Source organism: Vipera berus (assembly GCF_964194415.1).
Source record: "Vipera berus genome assembly, chromosome: 2".
NCBI classification, from domain to species: domain Eukaryota; kingdom Metazoa; phylum Chordata; class Lepidosauria; order Squamata; family Viperidae; genus Vipera; species Vipera berus.
This window is the reverse complement of record NC_138203.1, coordinates 180007388-180024055: the sequence shown is the minus strand read 5'-3', so window position 1 is coordinate 180024055 and position 16668 is coordinate 180007388. Positions and strand designations below refer to the sequence as shown.

The 16668-nt window shown below is 41.4% G+C and overlaps 1 protein-coding gene across 2 annotated transcripts in view; it reads right to left on the bottom strand.

The window, feature by feature from the left end:
* Positions 1-16668, bottom strand: part of WIZ (WIZ zinc finger) — a 74325-nt gene that overhangs the window by 9473 nt on the left and 48184 nt on the right. For both annotated transcript variants that reach the window (XM_081315866.1, XM_081315867.1), the window contains exons 6-7: positions 4838-5005; positions 1348-1857 (exon numbers count right to left, since the gene is read on the bottom strand). In XM_081315866.1, the coding sequence (XP_081171992.1) occupies positions 1348-1857; positions 4838-5005 (678 nt within the window). The remainder of the gene's footprint in view (positions 1-1347; positions 1858-4837; positions 5006-16668) is intronic.

Genomic DNA, 16668 nt, shown 5'->3' with positions numbered 1-16668 from the left:
CAGTGAAACTAGCATAGCATTCAACGATGGGATGAATATATGAGGTTGAAATACATTTTACATAAAAAATAGTGCTGTGGACTTTACTGCTGTTACAACAATGAAAAGAACCACAACAGAAGCCTTATGTACTATTATTCCTTATCCATTTCCTACAAGGAAATAGGGCTCTTAGAATCCTTGTTCAAACCCATCAGACAACTGCTCTTTCTTTATAATTCTACTTACCTCAGCCTATAGGCAACACTAAATGAAACTCACTGTAAGCTACCAGTAACAATTACTGAAGAGCTGAAAAAGGCTGAATCAATAGCAGACACTAAAAATTCTCCAGTGCAAAAGAACGTCAAAGAAGGATAGTGGCTTATACCGTTTCTACAGATTTCACAGAAAGCAAGGCTGAACAGACCTAGCCCTGAATATTGAAGCCAGAAATATATGCTAAATTAGTTTCAGATCAAAGACGTTCCAATACGAGTCACGAGTCCACAAATCTTAAAATAAATCCCAACAAAGATGGCAAAAAGGAAAAAATGTGCTTGTAATGGGGGGAAGGAAGGCCGTCGTGTAACAGAACAGAAAATTTTCTTCAGTCAGAAAATCAGTGGTGCCAGCAAATTGTAAAGAACTATCTTGTATTCCATAGTTATTAGGATTTTTTTTAATGATTAGTTCTTCTCAGGAGTCTAAAAATGTAATCTATTAGTTTCGAAGTAAAGTAACTTTGCTCAAGATTTTAGAAGGAAGCAGATAGTGGCCCTTTCATGGAGAAATATCCTTGAGTTCTAACCACAAATACATATGATCTCTGGGCTCAAATAAAAAAAGGCCCACACAAAAGCTTTCTAGCATAACCTGGAATTGTGTAAGTATGATCAACCCTCCTAGGGTTAAGCTGGACAGAGACTAGTAAATTACACAGAATTGCCTCTTTTGCTGAGATCAAGTATTTAGGGATCCCCCCCAAAAAATGCAAACCCCACTTACTTGGAGAAAAACACTCCATCTAATCCAACCATAATCTCAACCTTGGTAGTTCTTTTGGAACAGGAATCTTTGAACCAGATCAAATGGATCCTATTTGTCTTATTTGCTCATATGATGGTCCCTGCCGCAATACTACAATGTACACAGGTTGCAGTGTGTGTGACTGGAGTAACCCCAAGTAAAGCCAAAAGCTGTAAAATGTGTCTCCCGAGGGGGGGGGGCAATCCTGTATATTGGGGTGGGGGTGGGGGTGGGTGTTTCACGCTACAAGGCAATGTGAAATTCAAGAGCTCCCCCGCAGGAGCAACCTGCAAGCCAGCTCTCCTATTTGCAAGCAGCATCAGGATCAAACAGACTCACTTAGATTTAAAGGGCCTTCTTCCTCCAGTTGTGACCACTGTGTTTTAGGTGAACTCTGCAGAGGGCCCAACGGTAGCTTGGGGCTTTTGTCTTCAGGGTTCTTTTCTGGAGGAGAAGCAGGCAGAGCAGATGCCATTTCCTTGAGTATGGGAGATCCTGGTTGGGAAACATTCTTGGGGGTGAAACCTGGAGGGGATTTGATGGCTCTGTTTACAGGTGGCTCTTGTGACCTTTCCGAAGCTTTGTCGAGAGGCGGCGGCAGTGTTGGCCGTGAGGACCCTGCAGACCCTTCTTTGGGAGAGGCAGATTTTTTGCTAAGACTCGGAGAGACGGGGCTGCTGTTCGCTTTTCCTTTCTGTTTCATCAGTTCATAAAGTAAGTCGATAGGAGCTCCACTGCTCTCAGACTCGGCCACGCCAAGCTGCCGTAAGTGAGAACGAGCGTGGCTGGACAGGCCCTTGCGGGTCTCGAAGCAGGTGCCACAGACCTCACATTTCGTGAGGTTTGGTGCTGGAAAGAGGAGAGTGACTTATTGAGACAGTGTTAAGCTTCACCCTAGACTACCTTTGCTACCGCTCAGTAGACCAGAAATGTATTTATCTTATCTTGCTTGGGACCCTTCTCCGTAAAACAGCCAGGCTAGCCGAAGAAAATGACTTCCGCGGTCTGTCTTACGACAGATAAAATTGGCTGAATGGTTAAGTGGCGGCTGCAAATTTCTTCAGCAAAAATCAAGTCAAGATTTAACTTCTCCTCCATCGTGAAGCCATCGCTCTGAAACAAGTTCACACATAAACTGGTTTCAGCTGCCCTACCATAACTAAATCCTAGAAACCACACAGGGCCAATTCCCCGCTCTGCCTTAACACAACACTGTAACTCTTGCTATACTTTCAGACGTATTGCAACTGTAGTTTCTCACCTGCTGCTGCTGGACAAACTGCAGTAATAGGACTCTATTATGTCAGGCTGCAATAGGGAGAGGTGAAAAACAGGTTCTTCCTCCCTCAAGTGTCAACGATATTCCATCTAATCCACTGAGGGATCAAATCTATCAGCCTCTTCCTCTCCTGGATTTTTCCTTTCAAACGGCCCATTATAACAATACGATATAATTTGAAGAATTGGTGCTCAAAAGCAATTATTTTCCTCCCCCTATTCCTTTTGTTGTTGTTGTTTTCAAATATATGAGCTTGTGGAAGGAAAATGTCTTTTTATTTATATTTTAAACTGCCCTTGAATTGTTTTCAGCTGAAGAGCAAAGCAAAATATTTTTTTAAAAAAATATAGCTATTGATTAGCTATATTAAATAAAATCAAAGAGACTTGCCTATGTTTCAGTCTTGTCTATGCATCTTGTCTATGTTTCAGAAACATACGAATGTAAATCAAATCAATATTTAAGATTCCTGCAAAATAAAACTTCATACAATGATGAAAGAAACTTTGTGAATCCCCAAGTTATATTTAATCTGGCAGTACTGCAACCTACAATGTGATCTGAGTCTTACCTAATTCCTATTAATTGATAAGAGATTCTGGCTAAACAAACAACACACATCTCCACTGAACACACTGAATCAACACTCACACTCTCTGGATTTAATAACTGGTGGCACTTCGTATAATATCAATGACTTCAACCAAAAGTTTCCTGTATCTGTTGATGAATCCTACATACCAATTTTAAAGTGTTCTGCCCACTTCTTTTTACAGAGCTGCTTAAATTCATTGTAATGTTGGGGCTTGTTTTGCCCACAAAATTCAATTAGGGTCAGGATTTGGACTCAGTCATTCCAATTTGAAATTTCTTCTCCTTCAGCCACTCCCAAATAGATTTCTTGGATTCCTAGGATTGTCATGTTTCATGACCCACTTTGGTTTAAAATTCAGCTCAGGGATAAATATCCTGATAGTTTTCTGTAGAATTTGCTGATATAATCCAGAATCTATTGTTCCATCAACAAATGTGAGACTTTCAGATTCTGAAGATGCAAAGAAGCTTCAAATGATTCTCTGGCTACCAGAGTTTCTTTGTTGGAATGCAGTTTTTTCCTCCAGATATAATACTTCTCATGAATGGCAAACATTTCCAGTGTAGTCTCATTTGTGCACACACTTGTTTAGTGTTTTTTTAAATGCTGGGCTCATGAACACTGATAAGAGTCAATGCAAGAATGGCTCATAGATCCTTTGTTATTACCTCTTTGTAGTTTCCCACAGTATTATATACTTTGTTTTCAGGGTAATTTCTGCTGGAGCACTCCTGAGAAGAATAACAATGGTACTAGAGTACATTTTCTCAATCTGTATGCTATCTCTCTGATCATGGTCTGACAGAGGCCAATAACTTTGGCAATGATTTCAGTACCATTTCCATCCACAAGGGCATCACCAACCCCTTTTCTAAAGTCTGTACAGATCTCTCTTGATCAGAACACGATTCATTTCCACAAACCTGAAGAGCTGATATCAACGATGACAACTAACTGTGATCATCAACAGCAGGTTCCAGTGACATGAACTCTCCTTTTTATAGACAACACCTTAGGCTCATACCTGATAGTTAACGTATATGTAGAAGCCTGATATATTGACTGGAACATCTAATTCAACTTACCACTTAAGAGAGGTGGTAATCCTAAAACTTCCTTTACTTTTCTAACAAAAAGCAGTAAATATTGATTCAAGGTGTTCAGTAAAAATGTGGCACAGTGCACTGTTCTAGTATTGTTCATTTAGCCAGTAGTCCAGGATTGGATAATTCTACAGACATCTTCTATCATCATACTGTCTCTGTATGTACAAAACGAATTTGTGGCTACACTTTATAACAATAAGAAAATATTTTGAGTCTCATTGAGTATCTATGCATATTATGGTCGGCAATTCACATCTGAAAAAGGATACTTCAGTTAGATGAATGGTAATTCGATTAATGAACAGAGGTGTACTTTCAGATACAATTTTGAATTATTTTTAAAATGCATGAACATATATAGAACAGCATTTCCCAGCTCTTTCCTTTAAGTAGGCTGCTAATATTAGGAGCAGCAACATTTAAAGATTACATCTGACTCACTCAAACAGCACCTATGGTATTCCAAAATAAAATTTAAAATTTAAAATTTAAAAGATCCAATATGTATAAGATTGCTAAATCTTACTTGCAAATTTTGAGTTGGGTTTTATAATCTCCTGAAATTTTTCTTTTGATATTCAGATGAAGGGTCACCTGAAGTAACTTTATAGACCATTAGAGTAAAATCATTAGTAAAACTATTTTACTACTATACACATAAATATTTTAAAGTGTTTTATAGATTTATTTCTATAATATTTTATCTAGATGAATAAGTGTTTTAATCATGAAAATGTTACACTGGACCATAAAATTTATAATTAAAGTAAGCTGAGGCACAGAGAAGAGTTTCTTCACCATGGACACCACACAAGCTTCAGTAGCAACCACGATAGAAGGTAGACTCACTTTTGGCATCTTGGGAGTCTGCCTTGTTGCTTGAAGATTCAGGAGAGAGTGAGGTTCCTATTCGGTTTGGAATCTGATCTAGTGACCCAGCCAGAGAATTCTTCTTCTGGAGGAGTGGCGAGCCCATCTCTGAGGTAATCATCTCCTCTTCTTCCTCAGAAACCATAACTACCATACAACAGAAGGGAATATAGGGACTGAACTGAAAACTGTAGATGAGGAGTGTGACAATATTAAGACTTGACCAGGTTAGTTAAGAAAAACCGTTTTTCTGATGAGCATAAACTATACTAAGCCATCAGTGCAGTCCTATGTTCGGAATTTAGTTCCACAAAGGTGAACTAGATTTAGTTTTGCGGCATATGTATCTTATTAGGGGAAAAAATAGAGCATTAAAACAGGATATTCATAATACAATCCTTATTTTTCCTCAAAATGTATATGGGGCATTCAAAGGCTTTCAAAAATGAAAATATGGAAAATAAAATCAACTATGTGCAAATATTACAAATCAGATTATTCCTTTATGCACAACAAATCCGAAGGAACAAAATAAAAATACCACAGATGATTAAACAAAATTTTAATATTGGTAAACAACAAAAGATATTGTTTCCTTGAGTAGGAAGTCATAAAATATTTTGAATCAATATTCACTGAACTAAATGAATTTATGAATGAAAGGTAATATAATAACATCTGAAATCCTGTTACTCGCTTGGATGCCAGTTTCAATTTCAGCAAACTATTCCCTGCCTGTACATATGAACAAAAGAAAAGCCCTGTGAGATCAGGCCCGAAGCTCACCTTATCCAGCATGTTCTGACACATAAGTGACCAATTTGATTCATTTCTCATTCTGGATTGGAGAATGATAGCCTCCTTCTACTATCTAATCCTCAGCAATTAGTTTATAAAGAATGCTGCCTACAGCCAAGGGAATGGTTAAAAGCCATTAGCATTAATATTCATTGATTCCTTCATGGGTCTGTTCAACCCCCTTTTAAATCCAACTATATTGGTTGCCCATTTTACAACTACCGACTAATTATGCTATGTGTGAAAAAGTATTTCCTTCTTTGGTCTGGAATCTCTTTGGATTTAGTTTCAAAGTACCTCACTCAGTGGCATCTACAATTTTGTTAAGCATGTAAAAATTAAGTGCACAGTAGAAGAAAAATTGTAACAATAAAATCAAGTTAACTGAAATCATTAACTGAAGGTCAATATGCCAATTACACAACTTACAAAAAGTTGTAATTTGTAACTGGCAAAATTACCAATTTCCAAAATAAAATAATTTGAAAAAAGATGTTGGGAAAAAGTTACAAAGGCAATGTTTCTCCATAATGGAGGGGGCAAACTTTCAATCAGAACTGTGCATGAACCCCAATTCTATTAAAGCGAAGAGTTAGCTTGGTATATTGGGACCAAATCTCCACTCAGCCATAAAGATCATTGAGTGACCTTGGATCTTTGCTACCTCAACCTATTTTATTTCATAGGTCTGCTGTTAAACAATTTAGCCTACCCTGAGCTCTGTGGAGCAAAAGCAGGGTAGGAGTGTACTTAATAAAACATACTTTAAAATAACTTCTGGGTAATACATATACTCAAATTACAAAGAATATTGACATACAATAGTAAGTTTAGGGATCTTCTATTAAGTAAAACTGATTCAATTTTCACTACACATCAGAGATAATTATATTTTATAAACTCAGGAAACTAATTAGTACATCAAAATATAATTACTTTGTTGTATTATTTTATCTTCAATTACAGTTAGCTTTAAAGACAGAATCAATCATTCTGGAGTGTAAGCTGTTTGGAAACTCGGACACATGAAGCAATTTTTTCCATAATCATAATACCAACATCATATATATTTCTTCACAGTGTAACCAGTCAATTTCATGTGCCTTTAGGTTTTTAGCTAGATAAGTTAATAAACTCTAAATTTTAAAAAAGATTTTCCAAATCCATCAGACGACAACTATACGTTAACATGGAGGCCGCTCGTGTTTAGAACTGACACAATTAGGAAATAGTAACAATTGAGTGTAGATTCTCCTCACCAGCCTCCCCCCTCCCCCCAAGGACAAAGATGCTTTATAAAACGAACTCTTCTCCCAAATGCCAGGTTTCCCCATATTGGAGGCAGGGATCAGCCGCGACAGGCGCTGGCCAGTGGCTGCGGGTGCTGCAAGCTTTGAAGGAAAGGCGGATGAATGAATGCTGACCACTGTTATCGTTAAAAGACTGGGGAACCGAGGCCTTGACAGAAAAGAGATCCTGGCCTGCGATCGGGCAGGCGAGGAGAATCGGGGCGCAGCTACTTGTCACTCAACCCCATCCGACACCTCCTCCAGGGAGCATCCAGCGCGCGATCTCTTCTGGAGCAGCCCGGGCTGCTCCGGAGGCCGGGAAAAGGGGGATCCAGAGAGGGAAGCGACATCTAGCTGTCACGCCGAGCTCGGCCTTTCTACTGGACAAGCCGAGTTTCCCCTTTTGTTACTTTCCAGGGTCTTACCGGCCTCCGAAGGCGGCCCCGCACCCTCTTCCTCGTCTCGGGGCCGCGCCGCCGCCACCGCTTTTGTCGCCTTGGGCTGCGAGAGGGTGGAGGCCGCCATCTTGGGTCCTGCACATGCAGGGCGGCAGCGAGACGGGACGGTGGAGCGCCGAAAACTCCAGCTGAGAGAGATCAGCCGAAGTAATCGAGCGCCGAGCCAACCTAGAAAAGCCAGCTCTGGAAGAGTTAGAAATGTCCATAGATCGGGAGCAACCCAGGATTTTTTCTAACAACCAAGCTAGAGATTCAAGGGGAACCGTTCTAGCACTAAACTACCGATTTGTCGAAATCCATATAAGGATAGGGAAATTCAGCTTACTGTTCCAGCAGACCAACTAATCACAATTTAAGCTCTCTATAATGCTGGAGGATTTGGATAAATTAATCAGTTTAGCTGAACTCTTAAACGAAAATGATTTTCAGATTCTACCCTAAAGAATATAGCATCATCAACACAATTGATACATCTTTATGAACAGATAGTGTGTCTAAATCACAGCTTTTATGAAATTAACAAACACCTAGAATTTCATTCATTCAGTACTTATTGTATCCTAAGGTCAGACTGCTTTCAGAACTATAAAAAGAGATGAAGAATTTCATAAAAATAATTTATCACAGATATAAATGAATTCTGGAATTACTAAACTTTTAAAGTACATATATTTTGAAAGAGGCATTTGCTTGGAAATGCTGAGAAAGAATGCAATGGAAATTCTGAAAAATTACTAAAAAAACACCCTACAAGACGTATCAATGATGCTATCAGGAGCCAATACTGATTTGAGGGGAAAAAATATTTCAATGCCACAAAATAGTTACTTCTTTCAAAAGATTTTTTTTAATCAAACATCTAAATCCAAACTATAAAATGGTTCTTTTGTACTACAGCACACATATCTTATGTACTACAGCACACATTGTCAACATGGCTACCTGAGCAGGAACTTATTACGTTATTATGAAATGCTTATTACCTTATTATGAAATGCTCTCCCTAAGACATGTGTCATGACCTTCATTTTTACCTGGGGTTCGTTGCATTTTATTTAATAGAAAAGATACTATAGCATGAAACCTAATGAAATTGTCTTTCAAACCAAATTCTCCTCAGCATGTACCAAGACTCGATCTGATTCCTGGCCTGAAAGTCTGACAAATGGCTAAACCTGATAGACTAAGTACTGTACCTGTCAAAATTACCATTCATCACAGTTCTGTAAATGGATGGTTTTCTGCCAGTTGGCGACTGGGCAAACTTTTCTCCATGGTAAATGAGGAATAGTCCATCAACTGCACATCAGAATTGAGAGAACCAGAATAGTAATGTGGCCCCAAATGTATGCTGATTAATCTTTCTGCTGGTTGACAGGTAGAGAGATATAACTTGAACTGAGTCATGACAAAACGGCTCTTTTGCCTAATTTTTTTCCTACTAATCACAGTCTCTTTTCTTCCGGTAAAGTATTTATTGAAGTTGTAAGCTCTTCAATGCTTTCTTCACTTTTTCAAAATAGCAGGTACTCTGTTTTTTTTAATACATATTCATAGAAACATTACAGCTCTAGCATATTATTCTATACCCATTTACCAAGAAATAAGTCCTATGAAATTCACAGGCTCTTGCTTCAGAAAAGACACGATACAATTGACTTTTGTATGCAAGAAAGGTAGATTAGATTATTGTATTACAATCTTACATTCATCAAGAATTCCTAATTAGATGAGATTTATTCCCATGTAAATGCAATTAAAGAATTAAAAATTATTCAATAGACTATAATATTATTTTTATGTTTTGATTAATCCAAAATGGTGAACAGTCTATATTTAAATTATTGATATATTAAAACTGGTAGTTTGTAAGGTCCCTTCCAACTTATATTGTTGTTGTTGTTTGTTGTTGTTATTAATTAATTTTTAATTTTTAAAAAAAATGGTCTGGTGGATGTGGAATGCCTAACCTTCTCCTGGGGGATAAAACTGATAATGGTACTCCTTATATGTTCTCTCAATAAGTTTCCTGTTGTGGGAAACAGAATAAAGGATTAATAGTCCCTTGATTTAATATAACAAAGCTCTTATGTTCAATTTGCCACTTTATCAGCTGGAATTTCTGTTTTGGGGGGTGGTTTGCTGTAATTTTGCAAGCCTATTAAGCTCTAGTGCTGTCGATCAAGGAATTCTGATTGGCAGAGTTCAAAAGAGGCTTTTCTACAGTGGCTCCCACCTCTGGAACATGGTACCCACCCCAAGGTGAAGTCCATACCCATGGCACAGATGACTCAACTCTGATTAAATCTTATGTCCTCCAGATGTGAAAGGCTACATATTCCTTCACTGAGAACTTTTGCAACTGAATACTGAACAAGATCATATTTTAAAGAATTAAATATTCTGTGCGTGCCTTCCATCACAGAGAACAGCAGAAACCACAACCATTGGGATTATTTTTCTATATCATTGTGATATTGACACTTCTAAATTCTTCAATACTTCTTCCCTGAATTAATAAAAACTGTAACTGCAGTGATTCGTTCCTCTCACATTTCATCATTTTTCAGTTCTCTTTTCCTATACATTAAGGTAAAGGTTTCCCCTGTCCAGTCGTGTCCAGCTCTAGGGGTAAATGCTCATCTCTGTTTCTTAGCCGAGGAAGCCACGTTGTCTGAAAACATTTCTGTGGTCTTGCAGCCAGCATCACTATAACAGAATAACAGAGTTGGGAGGGACCTTGGAGATCTTCTAGTCCAACCCCCTGCTCAGGCAGAAAGCCCAATACCATTTCAGACAAATGTCTATGCAGTCTCTTCTTAAAAATCTCCAGTGTTGGAGCACCTACAACTTCTGGAGACAAGTCATTCCACTGATTAATTGTTCTAACTGTTGTAGGTTGCTGTTTCTCTCTTTGATTAGTTTCCATCCGTTGCTTCTTGTCCTGCCTTCAGGTGCTTTGGAGAATAGCTTCACTCCCTCCTCTTTATGGCAACCTCTGAGATATTGGAACACTGCTGTCATGTCACCCCTAGTCTTTTTTTTCTCCATTAAACTAGACATACCCAATTCCTGCAACTGTTCTCTATATGTTTTAGCCTCCAATCCCTTATCATCTTTGTTGCTCTTCTCTGTACTCTTTCTAGAGTCTCAACATCTTTTTTTACATCGTGGTGACTAAAACTGGATGCAATATTCCAAGTGTGGTCTTACCAAGGCATTATAAAGTGGTGTTAACACTATATGCCAAAGGATCACGGAACGTTGTTACTTTCCCACCAAAATGATACCTATTTATCTACTCGCTTTTGCGTGCTTTCAAACTGCTGAATGGCCAGGAGCTGGGGCAAGTAACCCTGTTGTGCGGTGCTCTGGTCTCGAATCCGGGGTATCAGGTTTCCAACTGACAAACTCAGCATCTTTAACTACTGAGCCATTGTGCCCCCACTCCTATACATTAACAGTGGAAAATTATGCCAGTTTGTTTATATTCTGAACAAATCTAGACTGCATTAACTGGTTTGGTCATCTCACTGTTAACTTAAATGCATTAGAAAAATAATAGAATTCTTTGAATACTTGGAACATATAACCAACTTCCATTTTATTGATTATGTGTTTCCAAGTTCTTTTTGACTCCTAACAACCATATAAATCTTCTCCGTGACAATCTATCCCTAACCTATTCTTTCAAGACTCTCAATAGTATATTCATTGCCAGTGTATCTGAATCCAACCACCTTGCTACTGGTTGTCCTTTTTCCTTTCAACTTTCCCAGAATTATAGTCTTTTCAAGAAATATTTGCATCAGGGAATCCCTTAGCCCACGAGAGATCACCGTCCCTCAGATGGTCGGGTGTGAGTCTCTCCTACTGAGATACGGCCCGGGGGCGCAGTTGGGCCTGCTGCTGGCATACCTACCACCTAATCGTGCAGCGGCAGCCCTGCCCGAGCTACTCGATGTCCTCTCAGGGTTGGTGGTTGAATTCCCAAGACTCATGGTCTTGGGCGACTTTAACCTACCGTCCCTGGGAGGATCGTCCGACCTGGCTCGGGAGTTCATGGCTTCCATGGCGGCCATGGACCTGTCGCAAATAATTTCTGGACCGACTCATGAGAGAGGCCACACCCCAGACTTAGTGTTCTTGTCTGGACGGTGGCGCGATGATATCGGTGGGGGTGCCACGACTGTTATGCCCCTGTCATGGACCGATCATCACCTCGTGCGGCTAGACTTCCCCTTTGCCACCCCCCGCCGTGGGTGCGCGGTGCCAACCAGATGGTACCGCCCCAGGCGCCTAATGGACCCTGATAGGTTCCAGGCAGCGCTTGGGGACGCACATGCACTCCCTGCTCACAGCTCGGCGGATGCCTTAGTGGAAGCCTGGGAGAAGGCAGCCACGGAGGCTCTGGACCGAGTTGCACCCATGCGGCCTCTGACCCGGCGCAGATCCCAACGAGCCCCATGGTTCACCACGGAGCTCCGGGAAATGAAGCGTCGGAGACGGGGCCTAGAGAGCCGTTGGAGATCCAGTCGATCCGAATCCGACCGATTGCGATTAAGAATCCTCACCAGGTCTTATCTCGCTGCGATAAGGGTGGCAAAATCCAACTACTTTTCCACCCTCATCGCGTCCGCAGATAATCGCCCGGCTGCCTTGTTCAGGGTGACTCGCTCCCTACTGAACCAAGAGGTGAGGGAGGAACCCTTGCAGGGTCGAGCCGAGGAATTCGGCCAATATCTGCTGGATAAAATTGCTCGGATCCGAACCGGCCTGGACTCCAACTGGGCTGAGTTGGAAGAACAAGGCATGGACAGTCTTGTCGACGTCACCTGGGAGGAATTTGATCCTGTGACTCCGAAGGAAGTGGACAGGATTATGAGGAGGTTGAGCTCCTCCACATGCTTACTGGACCCGTGCCCTTCCTGGCTGGCATATGCAGCTCGAGAGGGGACACGAGGCTGGTTCCTGGCGGTCATCTCCGCTTCTCTGAGTGAGGGTCACTTCCCCACCACCTTGAAGGAGGCGGTGGTGAGACCTCTCCTCAAGAAGCCCACCTTGGACCCATCCTCATTGAATAACTTTCGTCCAGTCTCCAATCTTCGCTTCCTTGCGAAGGTTGTTGAGAGCGTGGTGGCGCACCAACTCCCTCAGATCCTGGATGAAGCGGTTTATCTAGACCCGTACCAATCGGGCTTCAGGCCGGGCTACAGCACGGAGACGGCATTGGTCGCTCTGATAAATGATCTCTGGAGAGCCCGGGACAGGGGCCATTCCTCTGTCCTAGTCTTATTAGACCTCTCGGCGGCTTTCGATACCATCGACCATGGTATCTTGCTGCGACGCCTCAGGGGACTGGGAGTGGGAGGCACGGTTCTGCGTTGGTTCTCCTCCTTTCTCCAGGGTCGCTCGCAGTCGGTGTTGGCAGGGGGACAGAGGTCGACCCCGAGGCCTCTCGCTTGCGGAGTCCCTCAGGGGTCGGTCCTCTCGCCTCTCCTGTTCAACATCTACATGAAACCGCTGGGCGAGATCATTCGCAGCTTTGGAGTAGGGTACCATCAGTATGCTGATGACACCCAGCTTTTCATCTCAACTCCAAACAACATCAGTGATGCCCTCGACGTGATGTCCCGCTGCCTGAAAGCGGTCCGGGAATGGATGGGGAGGAACAGGCTTCAACTGAACCCGGACAAGACTGAATGGCTGTACATACCGGCAAGCCAGGATACTCAGAACATCCCATCCCTTAACATCGGGGACAAGTTACTACCCCCTGTTGATAGGGCCCGCAACCTGGGTGTCCTCCTTGACTCGCAGCTCTCCCTGGAAGATCACATAGGAGCTGTGACCAAGGGGGCCTTCTCCCGGGTTCGACTAGTTCGCCAATTACGGCCTTATCTGGACCTGGATGCCTTACGTACAGTCACCCATGCTCTTGTGACCTCTCGCCTAGACTACTGTAACGCTCTCTACTTGGGGCTGCCCTTGAGATCCACTCGGAAGCTTCAACTGGTGCAAAGTGCAGCGGCACGGACACTCTTGGGAGCCTCCCGATACTCCCATATCACACCTCTCCTCCGTGCGCTGCACTGGCTTCCAGTTGCCTTCCGTGTGAAGTTCAAGGTGCTAACAATGACATACAAAGCCCTACATGGCATGGGTCCGGACTACCTACGGGAGCACCTTCTGCCAATGTCAGCACCCCACCGTCCTGTGCGCTCCCACAGAGAAGGCCTCCTCAGGGTGCCACCGCTCAAGGAATGTCGGCTGGTGGCCCCCAGGGGGAGGGCATTCTCAGTGGGTGCGCCAGCCCTCTGGAACAGCTTGCCAACCGAAATCCGGATGGCCCCTGATCTCCGCACCTTCCGGCGCGAATTAAAAACTTACCTGTTCCAGCAGTCCGGCCTGGCCTGATAGCTCTAATTGGGGTCCCAGTTTGTATTTTGCTATTGTTTGTTTTTCACTATTGTTCATTCTGTATGCCTACCCTATTCTGTACACCGCCCCGAGTCCCTCGGGAGAAGGGCGGTTTATAAAAACAAATAAATAAATAAATAAATAAATAAATATGTCAGAAGTAGGATAATTTGAGCCTCATCATTTGTACCATTCTCAGGAGTCTTCTCCAAGTCATTAATTCTTTTCCCATCTTGCTTCTTTAAAGTCTATCTTTAGCTTCTACAGAGTGTCACAGGGAATACTACGGCCTGCAAAATTTTGATCTTCATAGGTACAGACACATCACAGCACTTGAGTACCTTTTCCAAGGCCTTTGTAGCTATTCTACCGAGTGCTACTGCAGCATATTTCTTGACTGCTTATTCTTTTATGTTGATGGTTAATCCTAAATTGCTTTTTATGTTCTGTCTATCCTCCACTTTGATATCTTCATTGTAAATTCTAAGGCTGATTGTTCTACTTCTTGTCATTAGTTTGGTCTTCTTTAATTTTAGTCCATTTTTTCACTCTTAGTACTGGGAACTGCAGACCCTTTGCATTTTTAGCTATCAGAATAGCGTCATCAGTATAGTGTACATTTTTCTTCCTCCAATTTAAAACCATGCTCATCTTCTTCCAATCCAGATTCCCTTTATATTTGGCATATAGGTTGAATAAATAAGAAGAGAGCATGCAGCCTTGTTGCACTCCCTTGCTGATCTGAAGCCAGTCTCTTTCATCAAGTTCTGTCCATATTGTGGCTTCCTGACCTATACACTGTTTCAGAGGACATGAGATTTTCTGGAGTTCCAAGCTTTTCTCAGCACTTTCCACAACTTGACATGATCAACACAATCAAAGGCTTTTCTCTAATTGATGAGGCATACACTGACTTCTTTTTTGTATTCTTTGGCTTTCTCAATTATCCAGCATGCATCAGCAATAATGTCTCCTACTCTTCGGCCTTTCCTAAGGCCAGATTGACCATCTGGCATCTTTTTTTCCACCCAGTATAGGGCTCTAGTTGGCATTAGATGATTATGTCTCCATATTAATTTTATCAAGGAAGCTTTCTTTAATTAATGTTTTTACTTTCCTGCAAAAATAAGTCTAACACAGCTTTTCCTGAAATCGTTATCATCATCATCATCTCATCTTTATCATCCATATTTCATATGTTGCTTGAATATCCATCTCATAACATCCCATAAAAGCATGATTTAACAACACTATTAAGGTTAAAATTGATTGCTTAAGTATTAGGAAGAAAATTAATAAGGATTGCATTATGACATCAATGCTTGTTATTCAGATAATTCTAGCTATGCCGCTTTGAAAAGTTACCTACTGATTTATTATAGTGTGAATGTGGTTCAGCATTTCACAGACCGAAACTGTCTCACCATCATCTCTTTAAACTGCTTTTTCCCAACAATAATCTCAAGCTAATTAAAGATACCCTGGCTTGGTTATTTTCCATATAATGAGGATGTGTTATTGGTCATGTTACAAATTGATGCCTTCATCACATTTGTACTGTTCTCTTCTAAAGCAAAAGTAGGCATTATGTGCCTATATGCATTTCCCATAGCATTCCAAACTCACACTGCTAATATTCAGCAGTAAACAGAAATCTTAGCATTTGAAATTTACGTGATATTTATTTTGTTAGTATTTTTGGTATAAATATATGAATTTTACTGTTGAAGTTTGCTTCATTTCCAGCATTCTGAGGCTGAATGGGGAAGACAAATGGATCGCTCAGCCTCTAGATCAAAAGTCAAGAGGAGAAAGCAAGTCCCTGAACAGAGGCTTCAGAGGAAATACACTGCATATCATATACAGTGTAATTTATACATGCACACACACGTACACACATATAAATATATACCCATAAATGTTATGATCCAATTACAGATGAGGAGGGGGGTCACGATGGGGGGAAGGTGGGATCTGCTGTCAATTGATCAACCACCTCCACTGTGATGATCTCCCATTGAGGCTGCAAGCCAACTGGCACAACCAGGTCTTCAGTTCCTTATGAAAGGTCAGGGGCTGACCTCACACCATGGGACAAGATGTTTCAGAGGGCACATGCAACACCTGAGAAGGCCTTTCTCCTGGACCATACCAGCTGGAATAATTGGGCTGATGGGGCTGGCAGCATGCTTCCTCTGCCGGCATGGGTGAGATGAGCCAAACCCAGTGGGATGAGATGGTCACTCAGGTAGGCTGGACCCATGCCATGAAGGATTTTAAAGGTGATTACCAACACCTTGAGTTGCACTGGAAGCAGACTGGCGGCGAATGCAGCAAGCGGGGCAGTGGTGTTACATGGGCTATTCTTTGGGCCCACACCACCACACACTGCACCAGCTGAAATCACTGAATGTCTTCAAGGTTAGCCTCGTGTAAAGTGCATACAATAGTCCAACCATGAGATGATTTGGTCTCTACTGTTGGCCTCAATCATTTATTACATTAATTTATTTTGCTTTTTTTTTAAAAAACAAACTCCCTGGTAGTGTGATATCTCCTGGTAAAATCTAATGCAATATGTTTCAAACCAGCATATTATAGTTTAGATTTATGTTGAGTTCTTAGATTTTTGTCCATTGTGTCATACTTCTGAAGTATTTTATTGAAATCTTTTCCATGGAATAAAGGAGATTAAAATCAGGGGGGGGGGGAAAACATATTTGTGCTTTCTTCCCATTTCTTCATTCTCTTGCTTATCCCAAAAAAACAACCAAAAAACCACAAGCAAACAAAACCCCACATCACTGTTATGAAAGGAAAAAAAAAAGGCACACTTTAGGTCTAT